Genomic DNA, 26506 nt, shown 5'->3' with positions numbered 1-26506 from the left:
ACACACATATAACACACAATAACTTAGGATAGTGCATCCCTAAGAATTTGATCTATAAATGAATTATGCATAGGTAAACATAGTAAAGTGCATAAATTAAATATTGTAGGGTACAGAACAAATTTGAAGGTGATGTGGCAGAGAGTTCAGAAGCCCAATGGCCTAAGGGAAGAAGCTGTTCTCCACCCTGATCATTCTTGTCTTTATGCATCGGAGTCTCCTGCCCGATGACAGAATATTAAAGGCGATGCTGGATGGATGGGCAGGATCCTTGAAAAGACCAAGAGCCTTGCATGTGCAGCATGCTCCTGTTAAGTGTTAGGGAGATGCCTATGGTCTTCTCAGCCATTTTCACAGTCCTTTGTACGGAATTCCAGTCCGATGCTATGCTGTTTCCACACCAGATAGAGATGCAGCTTGTCTGGACGCTTCCAATGGTGCTCTTGTAAAATTCAGTGCGGGGGGAACTCACTTGCTTCAATTTCTCAGGAAGTGGTGGTGCTGCTGTACCTTCTCATTCAGGGAGGTGATATTGAGGGACCAAGTGAGGTTGACTGTGACAGTCACTTAACTCTGTCTACAGAGGAACTGTGTATGTGCAGAGGGGGATGATCAAGTAAAACATTGCTTCTGCATACTGATAGCAAGAGACCGATCCAAAGAATTTTAAGATAATTGAAAGAACTCAGTATTTACTGTTAGCTTCACTACAATTTATCACACTGTTAGGACACTCCAAACTGTTTAGTAACGAAGTTGCTCGGGCCCTTCAGTATCAGACACTACCCTTATGAAATAAATGGGTAAGAGGAAAGAAAAGAGAACATGATCAAAGTACTCATTACTTACCTTCGCATTTCACCTCCAATGGTGTCCAAGCTGAATCTTCGTTGCAAGTAACAGATCTTGAACCCAATAATGAATCTTCCTTGAACACATAACCCAAATCACATCTGTAATTAATCACTGACCCCACTTCAAATGCCATCTCAGAAACAGATTCATCAATTGGAGAACCATTTTCCAGCTCGGGAGGTCTGCCACAATCACCTTAAAAATAAATAGGATTCTTAAGTTCATCGTTCAACAACTGTTCAGGAGCAAGAGAGACAATATTGCACCGTTAGGGATAAACAGAGAGTAAGAGGTGGAGAATTTCTTAAATGCATTTATTTTAATGCTAGGAGCATTGTAAGAAAGGTGAATGAGCTTAGAGCATAGATTGATACCTGGAAATATGATGTTGTAACTATTAGTGAAACATGGTTGCAAGGAGGGGTGTGATTGGCAACTAAATATTCCTGGATTTCATTACTTCAGGTGTGATAGAATCGGAGGGACAAGAGGGGGAGGTGTTGCATTGCTTGTCAGAGAAAATATTACAGCAGTGCTTTGGCAGGATAGATCAGAGGGCTCGGCTAGGGAGGCTATTTGGGTGGAATTGACGAATGGGAAAAGTGTAGTAACACTTATAGGGGTGTATTATAGACCACCTAATGGGGAGCGAGAATTGGAGGAGCAAATTTGTAAGGAGATAGCAGATATTTGTAGTAAGCACATGGTTGTGATTGTGGGAGACTTTAATTTTCCACACATAGACTGGGAAGCCCATTCTGTAAAAGGGCTGGATTGTTTGGAGTTTGTAGAATGTGTGCAGGATAGTTTATTGCAGCAATACATAGAGGTACCAACCAGAGAAGGGGCAGTGTTGGATCTCCCGTTAGGGAATGAGATAGGTCAGTTGACGAAGGTATGTGTTGGGGAGCTCTTCGGGTCCGGTGATCACAATGCCATTAGTTTCAATATAATTATGGAGAAGGATAGGACTGGACCCAGGGTTGAGATTTTTGATTGGAAAAAGGCTAACTTTGAGGGATGCAAAAGGATTTAGGAGGAGTGGATTGGGTCAATTTGTTTTATGGGAAGGATGTAATAGAGAAATGGAGGTCATTTAAAGGTGAAATTTTGAGGGTACATAATCTTTATGTTCCTGTTAGGTTGAAAGGAAAAGTTTATTTGACAATTGGTCAAATGAAGCAAGAGATCCTGAGATAAACAGGTCTCCAAAACACTTAATACCTAGTTCATCCCAATCTTTAAAGACTTTATCAGTCATGGAAAGGATAAAAAAATAATGAAGGAGAATGGGAGATGATAATGAAAAATTCGCTATACCAAAAAACTTTCTAAATTGAGACCAGATCCTTAAAGTTTGCTTAACAATTATGTTATCTGTTGTTTTATTTGCTGAAAAAGAAGAGTATGATCCAAGAAGAGAGACAATAGAGGAATTTTTTACAGAATTAACTTCTGAGGAGACCCATGATGGGCAATCTTTACAATTAATATAATAGGACCAGAAAGTAATATTCCTTATATTGGCAGCCCAATAGTAAAACCTAAAATTGGGTAGGGCTAATCCACCCATCTCTTTATTTCTTTGTAAGTAAACTTTACTTAAACGTGCTTGTTTATTATTCCAAATATAAGAGGTTAAAATTGAATCTAAAGAATCAAAGTACGTCTTAGGAATAAAATAGGTAAGGCCTGAAAAAGATAAAAAAATTTAGGAAGAATCTTCATTTTAATCGAATTAATTCGGCCAATTAGGGATAAAGAAAGAGGGGACCATTTAGAAAGCGTCTTTTTCACATAATTCAATAAGGGGTTTAAGTTTTCTTTAAATAAATTCTTGAAGCACTCCCAAAGACACATTTTTACAGATACCTTCAAATTAGAGATTTTCTACATTTCCAATTAGCTGCTTTTCCTATAGGTCCTGATAAAAATGTACTGGTCAATCTTTTAAATTTAAAACCTTTTGTTAATGGTTCTATTACCGGTATCTATAACTTGTTGATTGATTCTAGACAAGACTTTTTAGATAAAATAAAAAAAGCTTGGGAGGATGACCTAACTTGTCAGATTTCTGATGATAGATGGAATAAAATTTTTAAACGGGTTAATGAATCATCTTTCTGTGCTCGTCAATCTCTTCTACAATTTAAAGTGGTTCATAGAGCTTACATTTCTAAACAGAAGCTCTCCAGTTTTTACCCGAATGTTTCTCCACTTTGTAATAAATGCAACTCTGCTGATGCCTCTTTAATTCATATGTTTTGGTTTTGCCCTACAATTGAAAAGTGCAATTAACAGTGCACAGACTTTTATGTATATTTTTATCTTCTCTTCTTAAGTGAATATGTTTTTTTTCTAATTATCCATTGTCATCCATCAGCTTTTTTCTTTAGTAGTTGGTAGGGGGTTGACTTTTTTTTATATAAAAAATTTATTTTATGATGTATGACTTTTCTTTAAATTTTTGATTACAGAGTGGTATACCTTTATGTGTTATGCTATAATATTTTGATCAATTTTCTTACAATATATGAATGTACAAAGTTATGTTGAGATGTATCTATGTGTTGCACTCTGTAAATCTTGGTTTTTTTTCTTCTGAATAAAAATATTGTAAAAAGAAAGAAAGGAAAGGTTTAGAAGTTTGAGAGAGCCATGGCTTTCAAGGGATATTGGAAACTTGCTTCAGAAAAAGAGAGAGATCTACAATAAATATAGGCAGCATGGAGTAAATGAGGTGCTCGAGGAATATAAAGAATGTAAAAAGAATCTTAAGAAAGAAATTAGAAAAGCTAAAAGAAGATATGAGGTTGCTTTGGCAATTAAGGTGAAAATAAATCCAAAGGGTTTCACAAGTTATATTAATAGCAAAAGGATAGTGAGAGATAAAATTGGTCCCTTAGAGAATCAGACTGGACAGCTATGTGTGGAGCCAAAAGAGATGGGGGAGATGGGGGAGATTTTGAACAATTTCTTTTCTTCGGTATTCACTAAGGAGAAGGATATTGAATTGCGTAAGGTAAGGGAAACAAGTAGGGTAGTTAAGGAAACTATGATAATTAAAGAAGAGGAAGTACTGACGCTTTTAAAGAATATAAAAGTGGATAAATCTCCAGATCCTGACAGGATATTCCCTAGGACCTTGAGGGAGGTTAGTGTAGAAATAGCAGGGGCTCTGACAGAAATATTTCAAATGTCATTAGAAACGGGGATGGTGCCGGAGGATTGGCGTATTGCTCATGTGGTTCCATTGTTTAAGAAGGGTTCTAAGAGTAAACCTAGCAATTATCGACCTGTAAGTTTGACGTCAGTGGTGTGTAAATTAATGGAAAGTATTCTTAGAGATGGTATATATAATTATCTGGAAAGACAGGGTCTGATTAGGAACAGTCAACATGGATTTGTGCATGGAAGGTCATGTTTGACAAATCTTATTGAATTTTTTGAAGAGGTTACTAGGAAAGTTGACGAGGGTAAAGTAGTGGATGTTGTCTATATGGACTTCAGTAAGGCCTTTGACAAGGTTCCACATGGAAGGTTAGTTAGGAAGGTTCAATCGTTAGGTATTAATACTGAAGTAGTAAAATGGATTCAACAGTAGCTGGTGAAGAGTATTGTGTTCAGTTCTGGTCACCTCATTATAGAAAGGATGTGGAAGCTATGGAGAGGGTGTAGAGGAGATTTACCAGAATGTTGCCTGGTTTGGAGAACAAGTCATATGAAGCAAGGTTAGCAGAGCTGGGACTTTTCTCTTTGGAGCGTAGAAGAATGAGAGGGGACTTGATAGAGGTCAACAAGATTATGAGAGGCATAGATAGGGTGGATAGTCAGTACCTGTTTCCTAGGGTACCAATAGCAAACACCAGAGGGCATATGTACAAAATTAAGGGAGGAAAGTTTAGGGGAGACATCAGGGGTAAGTTTTTTTACACAGAGGGTTGTGAGTGCCTGGAATGACTTGCCAGCGATGGTGGTGGAGGCTAAAACATTAGGGATATTTAAGAGCCTCTTGGACAGGCACATGGATGAAAGAAAAATGGAGAGTTATGAGGTAGAAGTGCTACACCTGTCCCCACACTTCTTCCCTCACCACCATCCCAGGCCCCAGACAGTCCTTTCAGGTGAGGCACCACTTCACCTGCAAGTCAACTGGGGTGATATACTGTATCCGGTGCTCCCGATGTGGCCATTTATACATTGGGGAGACCCGCCGCAGACTGGGAGACCGTTTCGCCGAACACCAGCGCTCGGTCCTCCAGCAGTGGCAGGATCTCCCTGTGGCCACACACTTCAATTCCACAGACCACTCCCACACTGACATGTCTGTCCATGGCCTCCTCTATCGTCAAGATGACGCCACACGCAGGGCGATGGAGCAATACCTTATCTCCCGCCTAGGTAGCCTCCTACCTGCCGGCATGAACATCCAACTCACAGACCTCTGTTGATACCCCTGCCCCCCCTTACCCCCATCCCTATCTATTATTTTAGTCTGGTTCTCTTTCTCTTCTTCCCCCCTCACTGTAATCTCTCCCCACAGCCCTACCTTTCTTTCTCTTTTATTTCCCATAATTCTCCACCTTCCCCCTAGCCCATTTCCCTCCAGCCTATCACTTCCTAGCTCTCTACTTTATCCCTCCCCCCACTTCTTATGCCCCCTCAACCATCCCATGTTACTTCACTCCTGATTAAGGGTTTCAGCCCGAAACGTCGTTATTACCTCCTCCCATAGATGCTGTCTGGCCTGCTGAGTTCTGCCAGCATTTTGTGTCTTTTTTTTAGTTATGGGGTAGTGTGGGTTTAGTACTTTTTAAGGATTATATGGGTTGGCACAACATGGAGGACTGAAGGGCCTATACTGTGCTGTAGTGTTCTATGGTTCTATGGATGGGAGATGCCAGAGAGTAGTGGTGGATAACTGTTGGTCAGGTTGGAGGCCGGTGACTAGTGGTGTGCCTCAGAGATCTGTACTGGGTCCAATGTTGTTTGTCATATACATTAATGTTCTGGATGATGGGGTGGTAAATTGGATTAGTAAGTATGCAGATGATACTAAGATAGGTGGCATTGGGGATAATGAAGTAGGTTTTCAAAGCTTGCAGATTGATTTAGGCCAGTTAAAAGAGTGGGCTGAAAGGTGGCAGATGGAGTTTAATGCTGATAAGTGTGAGGTGCTACATTTTGGTAGGACTAATCAAAATAGGACGTACATGGTAAATGATAGGGCATTGAGGAATGCAGTAGAACAGAGTGATCTAGGAATAATGGTGCATAGTTCCCTGAAGGTGGATTCTCATGTGGATAGGGTGGTGAAGAAAGCTTTTGGTATGCTATCCTTTATAAATCAGAGCATTGAGTATAGGAGTTGGGATGTAATGTTAAAATTGTACAAGGCATTGGTGAGGCCAAATTTGGAGTATTATGTACAGTTCTGGTCACCGAATTCTAGGAAAGATGTCAACAAAATAGAGAGAGTACAGAGAAGATTTACTAGAATGTTACCTGGGTTTCAGCACCTAAGTTACAGAGAAAGGTTGAACAAGTTAGGTCTTTATTCTTTGAAGCGTAGAAGGTTGAGGGGGGACTTGATAGAGGTATTTAAAATTATGAGGGGGTTTAAAATTATGAGATAGAGTTGACGTGGATAGGCTTTTTCCATTGAGAGTAGGGGAGATTCAAACAAGAGGACATAAGCTGAGAGTTAAGGGGCAAAAGTTTAGGGGTAACATGAGGGGGAACTTCTTTACTCAGAGAGTGGTAGCTGTGTGGAACGAGCTTCCAGTAGAAGTGGTAGAGACAGGTTCGATATTGTCATTTTAAAAAAATGGATGGGTATATGGACAGGAAAGGAATGGAGGGTTATGGGCTGAGTGCAGGTCAATGGGACTAGGTGTGAGTAAGCTTTCGGCATGGCTAGAAGGGCTGAGATGGCCTGTTTCTGAGCTGCAATTGTTATATGTTATATGGTTATAATATTAGGTCCTGAGAGAGGACATGATGGATGTTTCTTCCTGTGGGAGAATGTAGCATTGTAGGATTGTAATTTAGATTTGCTACTTTGATAGTTAGGGAAAAGGTTTTACATAGAATATAGAACATTACAACACAGTATAGGCACTCTGGCCCACGATATTGTGCAAACCTTTGGCCATTTGGTTAAGCAGGGCAGCGCGTGAGGATCATGATTTTTGACTTCTCAAGTACCTTCAATACTATACAGCCTTCATTTCTTGGGGGAAAGCTCCATTTAATGCAGATTGGCACTTTGATTGTATCCTGGATAATGGACTACCTGACCGGCAGACCACAGTATGTGCGGCTTCAGAGCTGTGTGTCAGACATGGCTATAAGCAGCACTGGGTACCCACAGGGGACTGTATTGGTTCCTTTCCTGTTTCCCTTGTATACCTCACACTTTAGATCCGCAGAAATTCTCTGATGACTCAGCAATAGCTGAGTGTATAAAGGGAAGACAGGAGGATGAATACAGGGCCCAAGTGGAGGACTTTGTCAAATGGTGCAAGCTGAATCATCTGCAACTCAACATCAGTCAGACAAAGGAGATGGTGATGGACTTTAAGAAGATGAAGCCTGCATTGCTTCCTGTTAATATTGATGGCAAGGATGTGGATGTGGTTAGGATCTACATCTGGGTGTGCACCTGGATGACAGACTTGAGTGGAGCACCAACTCAGAGGCTGTGTACAAGAAGTCGCCTCAAATTCCTGATGGAGACTGAGGTCCTTTAGAGCAGTGGTCCCCAAACACTGGGCTGCAGACCGGTGGTTGGGGACCTCTGCTTTAGAGTATGCAGGCCTCTCCTTCACATGTTCTACCAGTCTGTTGTTGCCAGTACAATCTTCTATGCGGTGGAGTTCTGGGGCAATGGCATCAACACAGGTGATGCCAATAGGCTCAATAAACTGAATAGAAAGGGTAGTTCTGTTATAGGAGTCAAACTGGAGGCTGTGGTAGAACAAAGGACCCTATGGAAAATCCTGGAAATTTTGGACAATGTCTCTCACCCTCTGCCTGCAACCTCGGCTGAACAGAGGAGCACTTTTACTAATATAGAAGACAACTGCGTTGCTCTGAAGAGCACAAGATGAGGTCATTCTTACCCTTGGCCATTAGACCCTTGGCCTTTAGACTCTATAATGAGTCAATCTATAGCTGGGGAAGTGATGACCCCCTCCTGTTAGACTGTTTGCAGTAATCTTTTTTAAATTCTTTCTACTTCTCTTCCAATATTTACTTTGTACAAACATTTGTATATCTCTGCATTTGTAATGCTACTTTGACACTGTAATTCTCTTATTCTCTTATGTAATTCTCCTACATAACCCACTATTTTCCTATTATCCATGTGTATATCTAAGAGTTTCTTAAATGTCCCTTATGTATCTGCCTCTACCACCACACCTGGCAGGGGTATAAAAAAAACTTACTTCTGACTCCTCCCTATAGTTTCCGTCAATCACATTAAAATTACTCCTCCTCGTATTTCCTCCAAGGGTTGCCAATCTTTGGAACTCTCTTCCTTGAAAGGCAGTGGAATTAGAGTCCGAATATTGTTAAAGTTTGTTGGATTTGTCCCTGATGAGAGTGAAAAGCTGACCAGGGTAGATGGAACTGCACAGTTGAGATCACAGTCAAATCAGCCATGATATTGTTGAATTCACAGTGCTAACTTGTGTGGTTATTCTATGGCCCATCCTAGAAATAAGCATAGTCAGTGTGGTTCCTAACAATTTGTGTTCTCAGTATTATTTCGATTTGTGCATCAGTTGTTTGTCAGTCTTTGTTTATGCCTAGTTTTTCATAAAATTGTATTGCATTTCTTTTTCCCTGTAAATTTCTCCAAGAAAATAATCACAAGGTGTTATATGGTAAAATATGCACATTTTGATAATAAATGTACTTTGGTGGAGAGCTGTTAGAGAAAGATGGTGTTTGACAACAGTTAACAGGAACAGAATACAATTTATTGTAAAGGAGATGATGAGGTGAATTGGATTAGATTTGTATCACTACAGTGGCAATGATAGAAACTTAATACAAAAGGTTCATCTAAGAAATGATTGTGGATCAGGAAGGCTCTGACACATTGAAAGACTTTGGTGAGGTTAAAAAAAATCCAAATAGAATAAAGAACGTGTTGCCAGGGTGGTGTAAAGGCAAATACATTAAGGACATTTAAGAAATGCTTAGATGGGCATATGGATAAAACAAAAATGGAGGGTTATGTGGAGAGAATGGTTAGATTGATTGTGAAGTTGTAGGCCAAAGGGCCTGTACTGTTCTATATTCTATATCATGAATAAATAAAACAGCCTCTAGGTTAAGCAACACATTGAAAAATCAACCCACAACTGAAGTTTAGCTTTAGGGGATATAATAAATAAGTAGAGAATATACTGTGTTACGAATGAGGAGCAACTCTGATGGGCAGAAGGGTACAGAATCGCCAATGCCCCCCCCCCCCCCTTTTGGAGAATCGCAAATCGCTACTATTCCGATGCTGTTATCAAAGGAAATGAGAGAGATAAACAGCTCATACAAATTTATGAGAGAGGGGCACAGCACAGGTTGGAATTTCTCCTATTGACAAAGACAGAGATTACTGTTATTGTCTCTTGGAGAAGGAATCGTGTATTGAGTACTGTTCTATTCATTGAAACCCCTCAGGGGGCAACCAGAGTGGTCTGGTTGAGGGATTGCATCATCCCAACCTGATTGACATCTGAGACCCTGAGTGGGGATAAAAGTAGGGGTCTGGGGAACACCCCTCAGATGCACCAGGAGAGACGCTATGAGACTGGTGGGGGCTTGTGTATGTGTCCACCCTTGCCTGGGTGACGAGTCTTCCATGGAACGGTCTAGCTAAAGGACGGAGACGGATCAAGATCGTAAAAGAAAAGTCAGCAAGTTACTCTCTCTCTCTCTCTTTCTCCAACAATTGCAACATAATGAACAACAACTACTGCAGCCTGTATGAACTGATCTGAACTTTATATTTCCATCGGACAATTCATTATCCCCTAGACAATGATAGAGCTTATTTCTTATTGATGATTATTATACCCGCACTTTTAGGTTTAGTATTGATGACGTATATTATCTGTATATTTGCATTGATATTATTTTTGTGTATTTTTACTAATAAATACTGTTAAAAATAGTATCATCAGACTTCAACAGATACTCCTATCTTTGCTGGTAAGACACCCAGTTACGGGGTTCGTAACAACTTGGGGCCTCATCTCAAGATTTGATACCAAATTGGAGGGCCAGTAAATCGGGCTTTTAAGTCCAGACTTGGATCTAGTTGCGCAGGTAACCAGACGGGAAACCAGCAAAGATGGACGTAGACGAATTTACAAAAAACCCGACTCCGGAGGCACTAGAGGATGCCACAAAGTCGGACTTGGTAAATATTGCGAAAAGATTAAAACTCACAGAGGTGAAGTCGTCAATGAAAAAGTGGGAGATACAGAGGGCCATAGCTCAGTATTATGTTAATAAGGAGGTGTTTTTGGCTGAGGTAGTGGAACCTACCCCTGAAAAGGTACCAGCTAGTGGGACGGTTCAGTTAGAGTTGGAAAAATTGAGGCTAGACGCGGAAGAGAAGAAGAGGGAGCATGAACATGGGTTAAAACAGCTGGAAGCAGCTGAAAAGGAGGAGAGAGCTGAAAAGGAGAAGGAAAGAGCTGAACAGGAGAAACAGAGGAAGCATGAGCTGGAAATTGAGAAGTTAAGGTAAGAGCAAAGAGCTCAAGGGGCAGACCGAGAGGAGAGGTTTAATGTTAGTAGGTACATTAGGTACATTAAAGATTAGATTAATACCTCCGTTCGAAGAAACGGATGTTGATAGTTATTTCTTGCATTTTGAAAAGGTGGCAGTGAATCAGAAGTGGCCCAGAGATCAGTGGGTGACGTTGTTACAAAGTGTGTTAAAAGGGAAGGCACAACGGGCATATGCGGCGTTGTCTGAGGAGGAGGAGTATGAGAATTACAAGGAAGTAAAACAGGCCATTCTTCAGGCCTACGAATTGGTACCTGAGGCATATAGACAAAAGTTCAGAGATTTAAAGAAAGTGTGGAATCAGACGTATGCAGAGTTTGCCTATGAGAAGGGTGTGCTCTTGGATCGCTGGTGTGCGGCAGAAAGGGTGGAAGAGGATTTTCGGCGTTTCAGGGAGTTAATTCTGATTGAGGAATTTAAAGGTTGTGTTTCAGATGATATCCGGATGTATTTGAATGAGAAGCCGAATAAGTCCATATCCGAATTTGCCAGGTTCGCAGATGAATATGCCCTAACCCACAAGACAAAGTTTTCCTCGAATAAGAGTTACCAGAAAGACCGTAGGAACGGTAGAGAAAGCCCGCCGGCTGAGGCAGAAATTCAGCCGGGAGCTAGTGGTAAAAGTAAGGAGAAAGAAAGGCAAGATGGCAGGAGGGTTCCTGGCTTGACCTGTTTTAATTGTGGAAAGGTGGGTCATATTGCATCTAAGTACTTTGCTCCGACGAAGGAGACAGGAAAAGGGAAAGCAGCAGTTCCTACAGGATGTATTGTGTCAATCAGCAAATCGACGAGAAAGCCCCAGGTAGATAGAATACGAGAGGGGCGTGAGAAAATTTATTTCAGAAGGGACCATGTCTGTGAAAGAGGGAGAAACACCAGTTCCAGTGCAGATCTGGAGACATACTGGAGCTGAGCAGTCATTGATTCTCAGTAAGGTACGAGATTTTGGTCCTGAGACGGGAGAGGTAGTTTTGAGAGGCATAGGAAAAGGGACAGAAGGTGTACCTTTGCATAGGATCATTATAAATTGTGATCTGGTATCTGGACCAGTTGAAATAGGGGTGCAATCAGAATTCCCGAGAGTTCCAATTGCTGTACCTGTGTCCTACTGCTTCTGTTCTAACTAACTTTCAGAAATCCCAAGTATTCAATCTCAAACGTGGCACCCGTCAGGGATGCCCCTTGTCCCTTTCTCTTTGATTTGGCTATAGAACCTCTGGCGATAGCATTTCGAAAATGTCCTGAACTGACCGGGATTTGGAGAGGGGGTGTTGAACATAAAGTCTCTCTCTATGCTGATGACTTACTACTCTTTCTCTCATATCCGTCTACATCCTTACCTCTAATGTTTTCACTTCTTGACCAGTTTAGCCAGATCTCTGGCTATAAACTCAACTTACATAAGAGTGAACTTTTCCCAATTAATAAAGAAGCACAAGAACTAATATTTCGAGATCTCCCTTTTAAAGTAGTCCATAATCAATTTACTTATCTTGGAATTACAGTCACAAGGAAGTTTAAAGATCTCTTTCGTGAAAACTTTGTCAACCTTTCATATGCTACAAAACAGAGTCTGGCACAATGGTCACCTCTATCTATGTCCTTGGTAGGTCGTATCAATGTCGTCAAAATGTATGTTCTCCCCAAATTCTTATACTTATTTCAATCTATCCCAATTTTTATTCCTAAATCTTTTTTTGATTCCTTAGACTCTATTATTTTGTCATATCTGTGGCAGAATAAGCGCTCCAGAATTAATAAAATCCACCTCCAAAAATCTAAAAAAGAGGGTGGCATGGCTTTACCTAACTTTCGCTTATATTACTGGGCAGCTAATATACGTTGTGCTGCCTTCTGGTCTTTCTTCCACGGTCAACCTGAGTGCCCTAACTGGGTGGCAATGGAGTTGAGCTCCACTAAAGAATTATCTATATCTGCACTTCTTGGCTCTGCACTCCCTAGCAGTCTGCCCAGATCAATAGCTAATCCTCTGGTTAGACACACTTTGCGTATATGGGCTCAGTTCAGGAAATGCTATGGTTTCCAGGGGTTTTCCATTTCTAGCCCTGTCGCACATAATCACCTTTTTTTACCTACCACGTTCGATTCAGCATTCCATGTTTGGTACAGGAAGGGCATTAGACATTTTGAAGATCTCTTCATTGATAACCGCTTCGCTTCTTTTCAACAGCTCTCTGTTAAGTTCAACCTGCCTAATGCTCACTTTTTCAGATATCTCCAAATCCGACACTTTACTGCTCCTTTAATTCCTAACTTTCCTGAAATGCCTGCAAAAAATGCTATGGACCTATTTCTCTCCATTAATCCACTAGGTAAAGGTTTAATTTCAATTATCCAAGATAAACTAGCAGCCTTACGACAGGCCCCTGTGGATAAAATTAAAATGGCCTGGGAGCAGGATTTAAATATCTCCTTATCCGAGGAGAGCTGGGACTCAGTTCTCAAATCGGTTAACTCAACCTCTCTTTGTGCTCGCCATTGTCTCTTACAGTCTAAGATTGTTCATAGAGTCCATATGTCTAAATCTAAACTATCTCGATTCTACCCTGGCATTAGTCCGCTCTGTGATAAATGCAAGAGGGGCATGGCCTCTCTCATCCATATGTACTGGCTCTGTCCTAGCTTGGAGAAATTCTGGAAAGACGTCTTCACTACACTATCGGGTATTCTGAATCAGCACCTAGAACCTAACCCCTTAATTGCTCTGTTCGGTTTTTGGGGCGAGACGGATTTATGTCTGGGTCCGACCAAATGCCGAATACTATCCTTTGCCTCTCTCCTGGCAAGACGCTTGATCCTCCTTAGATGGAGAGATGTTGCCCTGCCCACTCATGCGCAATGGCTTAACGACATTATGGCCTGCTTGGACCTCGAAAAAATTCATTATTCAGTTCTCAATTCAGATTTAAAGTTCCATAAGATCTGGGGGCCTTTTATCGAGTACTTTCATAACCTTCCTCTTGACTAGGGTTTTTTTTTTCTTTTCAGTCCCTTGCTTTCAGCTCCCTTTTTTTTTCTGGTAGTAGGCATTATTATCCTCTGTTGCTAAGTGTATTTACAGTCTGGGAGTTTGACTGTCCGGACTTATACTCTCTACACTGTGTGGTGGTTGGTCTGGAATTGTTTTTTTTTCTTGTGTTGTGGGGTTTGGGGAGGACACTAAGCTCACTTGTCTTTAATTTAGGTGCTTTTTTGTTAAATTCTCTTCCTGTGTAGCATATTGTTATTGTATGCTTAACCTTGCTCTGTATTAATGCTCCTCATTGGGATTTGGGGTTTTTAATTTTGTAAAATGTTTTGAAAAACTAATTAAAAAATTTAAAAAAAAAAAAACAAAATTCCCAAGAGAAGGCGTGGACGTCCTTCTTGGTAACGATTTAGTAGGTGGTGACGTATGTTCAGCAGTGAAGCTGACGAGCAAGCCTGTAAGTGTTGAGGACCTGCCCCTAGGTTCCAAGATCTATCCCGCATGCGCAATCACTCGCAGCATGTCGAGAAAGGCAGCTGAGAAAGAGACCAGTTTAAATCAGTCCGGTGTTGATTTGGCTGAGATGTTTTTACCGACCCTGTACCAAGAGGGGTTATAGGGTGGTAAAACGGAGAATAGGGAGGTGAAAGAGAGTAAAGGAGAGGAGGTAGACCACCTACCCTTACCCAGGAGGAAATTTATAGAGGCACGGAGTAAAAATGATAAACAGATAAGGCTGTTAGAAGGTCCAGGGTTGGACATGGATGATCTGTCTGGCTTGACAGAACTGTTTGAAGAAGTTGAAGAATTTAAATGTGTTCCCAATAATGAAATAAGGGCAGTCCTAGATGAAAAGGATGCCATTATCTTGAAGGAGTCTGCTGGGTTAGCAGATGAGGTTGTTTCAGCCCGAAGGGTTGAGTTTACTCCGGAAGGGGGTTGCCCAGAGAGTAACTGGGAGGATCAGGGGAACTTAGAATTTGAAAAGGGGACAGGTATTGAAAGCCTGGAAGAGGCAGATGTCCCGTTTGAGTGTGTTCAAGATGTGGATGCACGTGGTACTGAACCTAGTAATGAAACTCAGGAAAAGTCTAAGGTATCTGATTCAGTTAAAAAGGAATGCAGTCCTTGTGGGTCAGATGGACTTGGTTTAGTGAAGAAAGGGTTAACCTTGGTGCTAGTGGGAAGTGAGAATTCCCAGTTGTTTGTGTTCAAAGGTGTGTTAAAAGTTAGGGAGGAGATAAAAGGTGGTGATGTGGATATTATTATTGAAGGAGAAGGGAAAAGTGTAGTTCCTAAGTTGAATGAAGAAAATTTAAAGTCTGGATTGGTGTCAGAAGCAGTAACCAGGCTGAAGGAACAATGGCTTGTTAACAAGGTGCATGCAAATCAATTACAGTTTGATTTGGAATGTAAAGGTACCCCACTCGCTAATGTTATTCAAGGGCGTGCTGTGAAGAGGCAGAATTTGAAATGTTATTTGGACAAAGAGGGATCGCTTGCAGATATTAAACTGAAAACTAATAGAATGAAGGGTCCTGAAGATAAAACTAACGACTTGCTTAAAAATAAAGAATTGTGTGGAAGTTCAGAAGATGGGCTAAGTTTGGAAAACATTATTGATAAAATAACTCCTATGAAAGGAGCATGCAAAAGCCTATTCCACACTGGTGAGCAAGCTAACCACGTGAGCATTAAGTGGAAAAGGGGCGAAGGTTGACAAAATGCCACTTTAAATAACAGAATCTGGTTTTGAGGGATTTTGACAAAGCATGTAAATAATAAAGACAACACCATGGAAGATTGACTGTTAAGTTTGAAAGTAAAATAAAGATTAGTATTTGCATAAACTTTTGTAATATACACGTAAGCTAAGATCACAACTCTTTAGTTTTGTTTTGCTGAAGAAAAGGAATAAAAATAGGTGGTTATTAAATTGGAGTCTGATGCTACAGGAATTTTATTAGGTACAAGATATTAAGATACTAAAGGAAGTGACAATGTAATCGCTAAATGTTTAGATGCTAAATTGAATGTATAACTGTATAACTCTGTAGCAAAAGACTCTTTTGTATTGTGTTAGATTCTGAAATTCTGTAAGACTCTTTATTAGTTAATTTTTCCCTGTGGTAAAAATTCTTAGAAGGATGGGGGTGTTACGAATGAGGAGCAACTCTGATGGGCAGAAGGGTACAGAATCGCCAATGCCCCCCCCCCCTTTGGAGAATCACAAATCGCTAATATTCCAATGCTGTTATCAAAGGAAATGAGAGAGATAACCAGCTCATACAAATTTATGAGAGAGGGGCACAGCACAGGTTGGAATTTCTCCTATTGACAAAGAGAGAGATTACTGCTATTGTCTCTTGGAGAAGGAATCATGTATTGAGTACTGTTCTATTCATTGAAACCCCTCAGGGGGCAACCAGAGTTGTCTGGTTGAGGGATTGCATCATCCCAACCTGATTGACATCTGAGACCCTGTGAGTGGGGATAAAAGTAGGGGTCTGGGGAACACCCCTCAGACGCACCAGGAGAGACGCTACGAGATCAGTGGGGGCTTGTGTGTGTGTCCACCCTTGCCTGGGTGATGAGTCCTCCATGGAACGGTCTAGCTAAAGGATGGAGACGGATCAAGATCGTAAAAGGAAAGTCGGCAAGTTACTCTCTCTCCAACAATTGCAACACAGTGAACAACTACTGCAGCCTGTATGAACTGAACTGAACTTTATATTTCCATCGGACAATTCATTATCCCCTAGACAACGATAGAGCTTATTTCTTATTGATGATTATTATACCCGCACTTTTAGGTTTAGTATTGATGACGTATATTATCTGTATATTTGCATTGATATTATTTTTGTGTATTTTTACTAATAAATACTGTTAAAAATAGTATCATCAGACTTTAACAGATACTCCTATCTTTGCTGGTAAGACACCCAGTTATGGGGTTCATAACAACTGTATGAAGCATATGGAAGCTTGATTCCACCATACTTGGAATACTGTGTCCATCGAAGCCTTGTTGAAAATGGATAGAGATAGAAACGTAGAAACATGGAAAACCTACAGCACAATACAGGCCCTTTGGCCCACAATGTTGTGCCGAACATGTCCCTACCTTAGAAATTACTACGCTTACCCATAGCCCTCTATTTTTCTAAGCTCCACGTACCTACCTAAAAGTCTCTTAAAAAATCCTATCGTTTCCACCTCCACCACCGTTGCTGGCAGCCCGTTCCATGCACTTACCACTCTCTGCATAAAAAACTTACCCCTGACATCTCCTCTGTACCTACTCCCCAGCACCTTAAACCTGTGGCCTCTTGTGACAACTATTTCAGCACTCGGAAAAAACCTCTGACTATCCACACGATCAATGCCTCTTATCATCTTATGGACCTCTATCAGGTCACCTCGCATCCTCCGTCGCTCCAAGGAGAAAAGGCAGAGTTCACTCAACCTGTTTTCATAAGGCATGCTCCCCAATCCAGGCAACATCCACGTAAATCTCCTCTGCACCCTTTCTATGGTTTCCACATCTTTCCTGTAGTGAGGCGACTAGAACTGAGCATAGTACTCCAAGTGGGGTCTGACCAGGGTCTTATATAGCTGCAACATTACCTCTCGGCTCCTAAATTCAATTCCACAATTAATGTAGGCCAATACACCATATGCCTTCTTAACCACAGAGTCAACCTGCGCAGCTGCTTTGAGTGTCCTATGGACTCGGACCCCAAGATCCCTCTGATCCTCCACACTGCCAAGAGTCTTACTATATTCTGCCATCATATTTGATATTAGGGAGAGTATAATAATAATCTAGAGAATGGTGCCTGAACTGCAAGGCTACAGCCATCAGGAAAGGGTAGTTCCCTAGAACAGAATGTGACAGGATTCATGAAAGAGCTTTCTGCCCAATTATTAATGATTTTTATCACCTAGACATAGAGTGCCTTCACTAATGTGGAAGAGCAAAACTACACTTTAAGTACAAGTTAGTCACAAAGAAATCTAGCAGAAAATTCACAAGTGGCAAGAAACTGAACAGTTATATCAAATAGTACATGCCAATTTACAGAGAATTAACAAAGGGTTAGTTCGGCTGACAGTTTGATGGAAATGGATAGAGGTCAGCTTTGCCTAGTTCTACCAATGGTCTGTATCTACAACATATCCATAAAACTGTAAGACATAGGGGTAGAATTAGGCCATTTAGCCCATCGTGTCTTCTCAACCATTCCATCATGGTTGATTTATTATCCCTCTCAACCCCATTCTCCTACTCTCTCTCTAATACTGTCGGCTATTACTTTTCAAGTTAAAGTGAAAGTCTGTCCCGAGCCTTATAGGCTCATCAGGCCAGTGCTTATGCTGGTTTCCATGACATGAAGCGAATGAGAGTACAAAACTCTCTCTCTCCCCCCCCCCCCCCCCACCCCCTGGATAGGACACCAGTCTATCACGAGGTTAACCCCCAGCATTTTGCCAGTACCTATTTTCAGCTGGGTAGACTAGAGAAATGTATGGTTAAGTGCCTTGCTCAAGGACACAACACGTTGCTTCGAATAAAGTTCAAGCTCACGATCTTCAGATTGCTAGTCCAATGCCTTAACCACTTGGCCATGCGTCACACGTTTACTTTTCAAAACCAGATCTAATTAAATTTTCACCACTAGTGTAATATACCTATTTACTGACAAGTTATCTGCAAACATCCGAATTTACTTTCTATACAATGATTCCCAGATCAGTCTCTGCAGAAACACTTTCCAATTCTTCATCTGAAAATATATTTATTACACAAAGTGGATGATTGACATTTATGCACATTCCTCACCTCTTCAAAGGCTTAAAGGCTCATTTATTATCGAAGTATACAACTTCTTCTTCAGATAGCCATGGAACCAAGAAAGAAAAGAATGGCAGCACAATCATCCCTGCTCCAGGCACAAAAATTCAAACTAAAATGGAGCAGGCACATTGACCTCCAAATCCCCCTCCCCCATACTCAAAAAAGCAAAAAAAATTGAAAGCAAAAAACATAGAATACAAAAAATCATAAGACTGAAAAGAAGTCCACAGTCCAAGTCCACATCCAAAACGCAGAAAACCTGGGCAACATTCTCCCTCTCTGTAGCAGAGTGATCTCACCAGCAATAAAAAGGCAGACTCCCGCTCCATAGTACAGCAATCTCACCAGTGATAAAAAGGCGGTCACCCTGCTCGAGTGATAAAAAGGCAGACAGCCAACATTTCAATCTCCCTCGTCGCTTTAATCAGTGAACAATGGAAGCTTTAATCAGCAAAATGGAGTCAAACACCAGCTCACAGCTCCCTCACCGTGAGGTTCCTGCATGTTGCCTCTGCCTCCCAGAATGGCCCTGGAGACTGCAGAGAACTGAAACACCAAAACGCTTGCCAAACTGCAAATTACAGGCTCCAGCAGCTCCAGAATCACATTCAAGATGAAAAAAAAATGTAAAAGACATAAAAGAAGTGAAACATATGGCTTCATGATCTACCCAGAAGATGTTGACCAAAGGACTATTATATGCAAGCAACATCGTGACTGGAATTAACAGATAAAAACTTTGCATGTCTACATTCTCTTAAAGCCTCTCTGCATCTTCCTCACAATCTGCACTGTCCCATTATCATCAGCAAACTGGAAATATTGCACTATGCCTCCCCGTGGACTGTGAGCAGCTTTCAATTAGTATGGAACTATACGGCATCCATAATCTTGCAGCCTTTTGACTCATAGTGATGACTTTTCTCTATAAATAATTGCGCAGCATTTCTTTTATTCAAGATTCGAGTTAGCGTTGCTTGCATTAACAACCAACTTGTATAAAAGTAAGTGAAAGGTAACATGCAAGTTCAGCGAAGCAATTAGAAAGGAGAAAGGTACTGGTGACTTAATAGAGGTGTATATTATGAGGCATTGATATAGAGTGGAAATGCCAGCACCTTTCTCCCGGGGCTGAAATGGTTAATACTGTTTAAGCTGGGTGTAGAAACGTTTAGGGGATATTTATTTATTTATTTATTTATTAAGATACAGCGTGAATAGGCACTTCCAACCTTTTGAAGAGAAAGTGCAGTGCAGGTAGACATTAAGGTGCAATGAGGTAGACTGTGAGGTTAGTATTTTTTATTTATTTATTGAGATACAGCATGGAGTAGGCCCTCTGGCCCTTCGAGCCTCACCATCCAGCAACCCTCCGACTTAATCCGAGCCTAATCACAGGACAACTTACAGTGACCAATAACCAACCAACTGGTACGTCTTTGGACCGTGGAAGGAAACCAGAGCACCCAAAGGAAACCCACATGGTCACGAGCAGAGCATACAAACTCCTCACAGGCAGCAGCAGGAATTGAATCTGGGTCATCTGTACCATAAGCATTGCGCTAGCCACTATGCCACATCAGAGATACTTTTTACTGTCGGGTGTGGGCTGATGGGGTTGGTAGCAGAGGCCGTTACATTAGGGACATTTAAGACACTCATATAGGCATAGAAGCTTATGGGTTTATAGGAGGGGTTACATTGGTTATGCCCACACAAAATTAAGGGCTGAAGAGACTATTGTGTATTCATTCAAGTCCAAGTCAACGTATTATCAAAATACATATATGGCACTACGTTGAGATTATTTTCCTGTTTAAAAACCTGCAAGAAAACCAAAGAAATACAATAGAATTTAAGAAAAACTATACATAGACACAGACTAACAGACAATGTGCAAAAGAAGATGTAAAATAAATAATATTGAGAACACGAGTTGCAGAGTCCTTGTAAGTGAATCTGTAGGTTGTGGACTCAGTTCAGTGCTTGAGGTGAGTGAAGCTATCCACGCTGGTTCAGGAGCCTGATGGTTGAAGGGTAGTAATTGTTCCTGAACCTGATTGTGTGGGACCCAAGGCTTTTGTATCCCCTGCCCGATAGCAGTAGCAATAAGAGAGTAAGGCCTGGACTGTGGGGGCCCTTGATGATGGATGCTGCTTTCTTGAGGCAGCACTCCTTGTAAACGTACTCAATGGTGAAAAGGGCTTTGCCTGGGATGGACTGTGGTGTATCCAGCACTTTTGTAGGAATTTCCATTCCAGGTATTGGTATTCCACGTTGGTATTGGTATTGAAGTATACTGTCAAATGAAACGTTTCTCCAGACCATATAACTCACATGAAGTAATATTACCACAAATAAATTGACAAATAATAAAATATATTCCAACAGATTAAAACTTAGCATTAACTGCATTTAAGACACAAGTTAGAAAGAATCATGCTACTGGCACTTCAGAAGTGGTGATAACTGGGTGGTGGCAGGGAGTTCAGTAGCTCTACGACTGTTCAAAGTTCAATGTTCATTGGAAGAAGAGTTGAGTACAGGAGTGAGTTATCTTGCTGCAACTTCCTAACCTTGGTGAAACCGTACCTGGAATACTATACGCAGGTCTGCTCTCCTGACCTAACAAAAGATATCCTTACAACAGCGGGAAACCTTGCCAGACTGATTCCTGAGATGGCAGATTATTACATGATGAGCGACTGCTGCAGCAAGGCTTGTACTCTCCTGAATTTAGAAGGATGAAACCCGATTTTATTGGCACACAAGAATCGGGTGTTTTTGGGGTTTGAACCAACCGGTTCAGAGATGATGTCTCCTCTAGAACCATGAGTCATAATTTAAGAGGATGGCTACTCAGGACTGAAATAGGGTCAGAGTTGTACAGAATGGAACCGACTCTTTGGCCCTACTCATTCATGCCAACCAAGTTACCTACCTGAGTTAGTCCAATATCTTTCTACATGAAATGGTGTTGTAGGAAAGCAACATCTATCATCAGAGATCCTCAACACCCAGGCCACGCTCTCTTCTTGCTGCTGCCATCAGGTAAAAGGTACAAGAGCCTCAGGTTCAAGGACAGTTACTACCCCTCAACCATCAGGCTATTGAACAAAAGGGAATAACTACACCGACTTGCCCATCCATTGAGATGGTCCCATAACCAATTATCTGACTTTTTAAGGACTCTTTATCATATTTCATATTCTCATTATTTATTGCTATTTATTTGTATTTACATTTTTGCACAATTTGTTGTTTTCTGCACTCTAGTTGAGCTTTCATTGACCCTATTATAGTTACTATTCTATATACTGAGTATGCCCACAGGAAAATTAATCTCAGGGATGTATATGGTGACATATACTTATACTTTGATCTTTGATTACTTCTCCTATCCATTTATCCAAACTATTTTAAATACTGTAATCTTAACTGCCTCTACCACTTTTTCTGGCAGCTCATCCCATTTACCCACCATCCTCAGTGTGGAAAATTTGCTCCTCAGGTCCCCTTTAAATCTTTCCTTCTCACTGTAAATATATGGCCTCTAGTTTGGACACCCCTATGTCCCAGGCAAGACAGAGAATCAAGAGAGGTGGATTAGTGCAATAGAGAGATGGTGCTGTCACAGTGATGAAGAATGGTTTTATTGAACAGCGGAGCAGGGCTGCAGTAAAGCCATCTCTTCTGCTTGCATTTACTTGCCAGTGCAGAGATGAATAACCCAATGCCAAAAACACACACCATACCCTTCGGCAGAACACATCCCTGTCTTCTTCACTCAAAAAACTATTGGTGAAAATATATACGGTGGATTCTGGTTAATTAGGCCATCGATTAATTGGGGCAGCTCCTTATTTGGCACAACTAATTAAAAAACTAATTGGGAAAATAATCACAATTTTGGTTATTTGGGACACTGCTACTTAATTGGGTGAAAAGACTGTTGGCAGTTTCTAACTAGTGTCGGTTGCATATGTTTGCGTATGTGTTCAAAAAGCAGTGACTTTTGTCCCTGATGATTGGAGAGAGATAAGCGGTAAGCCAGTTCAAAACTGTTTTGTTCACTGCAATTTCAAGCATTCAGGTTTGGAGACGCCAAAAGTAGTTGGGAGTGAAAATGAAACGATTTCAGTACTTCAGCAAGTTAGAAATTACTTAGAACTTGAAAGCATTGACAATAATCTTGAATGTTACAATGAGAATAAAGATGTGGAGGGTGCAATTGTTGAACATTTGTACGAAGGCAGTCCATTATCTGCACTGATGTTGTTCATTTACAGTCAATCAAATGAAGATGGCAGTGTTCACTGGATGAATTCCTCCATCGTTAACTATTAGGAATGGGTAGTTTTATAGTACTGGTAATATTCCAATTTGTCCTATATTTCTGATAAATTTGTTATTTAAATTGTGTTTTTTATATATCTTTTTAACTAGTTCCATGAAACTTCAGCTAATTGGACCAAAACATACTGGTCCAGATGCGTCCCAATTAACTGGAATGAAATTAATATATATTTCAATGTTTTGATGGATTTTCTCAGAACTGATTTTGGTCAGTTATCTGATGGAGACCTGGTGGAGAACAATGGTTGGGGGGGGGGGATGTATGATAAGAGGGGTGGGTTTTGTTGGTGGAGGATGAGTTGGAGAAGGGGATAGAGGGCGAGGTGGAGGGGAAGTTAGATAGGGGTAGAGAGGGCGAGGTCTGGTTGAGGTGGAGGGTTGAGGATAGGGCGAGGGGTTGACAGGTGTGGGAGGACTGAGGTAGTGTGGAGGACGGGAGTGGAGGCCTGGGGGTTTGGAAAGTGGGGGAGAAGGTTGGGGTGGTGGTCCAGAGATGTTGGGGGGGGGGGTCCGGAGGGTGGGGAGAGAGGGACGGAGTGGGAGGAGGAAGAAGTTGGATTGAGGGGACTGAGTGGGGTAGATTGGCGGTTTAGTGTGCGGGGGAACCAGGACCAGACCCACCCCACCCACTTACCCGCCGCCCCCGTCGCCGTTAGCATCGCGAGCAAAAGCCGCAGCGCCATCGTCCGCCCAACTTCCCCACCTCGCGCACGGTCGGGCGACCCAACGGACATCTGGGCCATTCCGCTGTGACAGGTACAGCGGCGCCATCTTTAGTCAAGGCGCCGTCTCGCCTTCGCCGCGCTCTCTCAATTCCTTCCGAAAGCTCTGCTCTCCACTCACTCCGCACGAATCCTAACCTCACCATCAAAGCCGCAGATAACGGGGTGCTATTGGCAGACTGACCTCTACCTTGCTGAGGCCAGACGACAACTCTCAGACACCTCCTCTTACTAACCCCTCGAACAGGAACCCCTTCGAAGGACCACCAGACCATTGTCTCCCACGCCGTCACTGACTTTACTGACTCTGGGGATCTCCCATCCACTGCCAGCAAACTCATTGTTCCCTTACTCTGCACCTCCCGTTTCTACCTCTAACCCAAAATCCATAAATCTGCCTGTCCAGATAAACTATACCTCGACCCCTCCCGCCGGTTCAGTCCCTTCCTACCTACATCCGTGACACCTCACCCGCTCTGGCTTTTTGCAATGACTTCAAGTTCCCTGTCCCCGATGGTCTCATTTTCACCATGGACGTCCAGTCCCTATACATCTTCAACTCCATCAGCCTTAAAGCTCTCCGCTTCTTTCTGGACAACAGACCCAACTGTACCCCTCCACCTGGCAGAATTGGTCCTCGGTCTCAATAATTTTTCCTTCCACTCCTACCTCCCTTCAAACAAAAGATGCACATGCATCGGACCCAGCTATGCCTGCCTTTTCGTCAGCTACGTGGAACAGCCTATGCTAGAAGCATACACTGGTATTACTCCCCAGTCGTTTTCTGCATTATGCACTGGGGCTGCTTTCTACACTCATGCTGAGCTTGTCAACTTCATCAACTTTACCTCCAGCTTTCACCCCGTCCTTAAATTTACCTGGTCGATTTGCAACACCTCCTTCCCCTTTCTCAATCTCTCTCTTATGTCTGGGCACAATTTATCTAGTGATATCTTTTGTAAATCCACTGATTGTCACAGCTACCTGGACTATACCTCTTCCACTCTTCACTTGTAAAAATGCCATCCCCTTCTCTCAATCCCTCCAATTCCACTGCTTCTGCTCTCAGGATGAGGCTTTTCATTCCAGAACAAATAAGATGTCCTCCTTCAAGAAAGGGGCTTCCCTCCCTCCACCATTAACGCTGCCCTCGCCAGTATCTCTTCGATTTCATGCACAACTGCCCTCATCCCATCCTCCCGCTACACACAAGTAGTAGGCCATCTAGCCCATCGAGCCAGTTCTGCCATTCAATCTGACCATGGACTCATCTTCACCTACCTGCCTTTTCTTATAACCCTCAATTCCCCTACTATGCGAAAATCTACCCAACCTTGCCTTAAATATATTTACTGAGGTGGCCTCCACTGCTTCATTGGGCAGAGAATTCCACAGATACACCACTCTCTGGGAAAAGCAGTTTCTCCTCATCCCTGTCCTAAATCTACACCCCTGAATCTTGAAACAATGTCCCCTAGTTCTAGCCTCACCTACCAGTGGAAACAACTTTCCTGCCTTTTGTTTTATTTACAAAATCCTCCAGTTTAATTGGTCAATTGTAAATTGTCCTGTGATTAGGTTAAGGTTCAATCAGGGGTTGCTTGGTGGAGTGGCTTGTTGGACCGGAAGGGTCTGCTCTGCGTTGTATAGATAAATACTGAGTGCACATTTTGGGCTGAGACCCTTCTTCAGTTCCATTTACCTTTCACTTGCCTTGCACTGTCTGTTCCTGTCTGTACAGCTAAATGTGCAAATATGGGTGAGTCTAGGACCAGAGAACACAGCCTCAGAATACAAGGATGTCCATTTAGAACAGAGCTGAGGAGGAATTTCTTTAGCCAGAGTCCTGAATCTGTGGAATTTATTTATTGAGATACAGCACAAAATGGGCTCTTCCAGCCTCTTGAGCTGTACCAGCCAGCAATCCCCCATTCAATCCCAGCAATCCCCCAGTTTAATCCCAACCCAATCATGGGACAATTTACAATGACCAATCAATCTATCAACCAGTCAGAAATCTGAGCAACACACACAAAATGCTGGAGGAACTCAACAGGCCAAGCAGCATCTTGGAAACAGTACAGCCGACGTTTCGGCCCAAAACATCCACTGTACCCTTTTCCGTGACACTGCCTGGCCTGCTGAGTTCCTCCAGCATTTTGTGTGTGTTGCTCAAATCCACCAACCAGTATGTCTTTGGACTGAGAGAGGAAGCTGGAGCACCCAGAGGAAAACCATTCGGTCACGAGGGGTTGGTATCATACAATTTCCTTACAGGCAGCAGCGGGAATTGAACCTGGGTCACTGGTACTGTAAAGCATTGTGCTAATTGCCACAGACAGCTGTAGAGGCAAAGTCACTGGGTATATTTAAAGCAGAAGTTGATAAGCTCTTGATTAGTAAGGGTGTGAAGAGTTACAGGGGGAAAGCCAGGAAAATAGGGGGCTGAAAGGAATAATTCAGTCAGGATGGAATGGCAGAGAAGACTGAGACATTGATATGCCATTAAATAACAGAGCAGAGATAGATGTCGAGATCTTTGCACTTCTTTGCTGGTGGTACCTACGGAGAGGAAATTGTCACACAGTGACTTACCCCACAGCTCTCTCCGCACCCACCAGAAATGTTCTGGGAGTTGTCAGAATATTCATTTTCTTTAACAAGCTGACTTATTGAAGCACAAAAGATTAAAAGTGGAAAAATTATGTACACCAGTGACTTCCTCAAAGGCAGTACAGTCACGCACAGTACACAACCTGAAGTTCATCCTCTTCACAGACATTCACAAAACAAAGAAACCCCATACAACGATAAAAGGCCCCCCACCTCTCCTTTTGCACAACAGTAGCAGAAGTATCGACCACCCCCATCCACCCCTACTTGTATGCCAGGAGAAACACTGACCTCCCCTCCCT

The 26506-nt window shown here is 42.0% G+C and overlaps 1 protein-coding gene across 1 annotated transcript in view; it reads right to left on the bottom strand.

The window, feature by feature from the left end:
- LOC140717071 (C4b-binding protein alpha chain-like) overlaps positions 1–23602 on the bottom strand; it is a 76139-nt gene extending 52537 nt beyond the window's left edge. The window contains exons 1-2 of the mRNA XM_073030252.1: positions 23504–23602; positions 850–1050 (exon numbers count right to left, since the gene is read on the bottom strand). Of these exons, the coding sequence (XP_072886353.1) occupies positions 850–1050; positions 23504–23552 (250 nt within the window). The 5' untranslated portion in view covers positions 23553–23602. The remainder of the gene's footprint in view (positions 1–849; positions 1051–23503) is intronic.
- Positions 23603–26506: the final 2904 nt, after the last annotated feature.

Source organism: Hemitrygon akajei, chromosome 27 (genome assembly GCF_048418815.1).
Source record: "Hemitrygon akajei chromosome 27, sHemAka1.3, whole genome shotgun sequence".
NCBI lineage: Eukaryota > Metazoa > Chordata > Chondrichthyes > Myliobatiformes > Dasyatidae > Hemitrygon > Hemitrygon akajei.
Note: the sequence above shows the minus strand (reverse complement) of the source record. Positions and strands in the feature narration are given on the sequence as shown.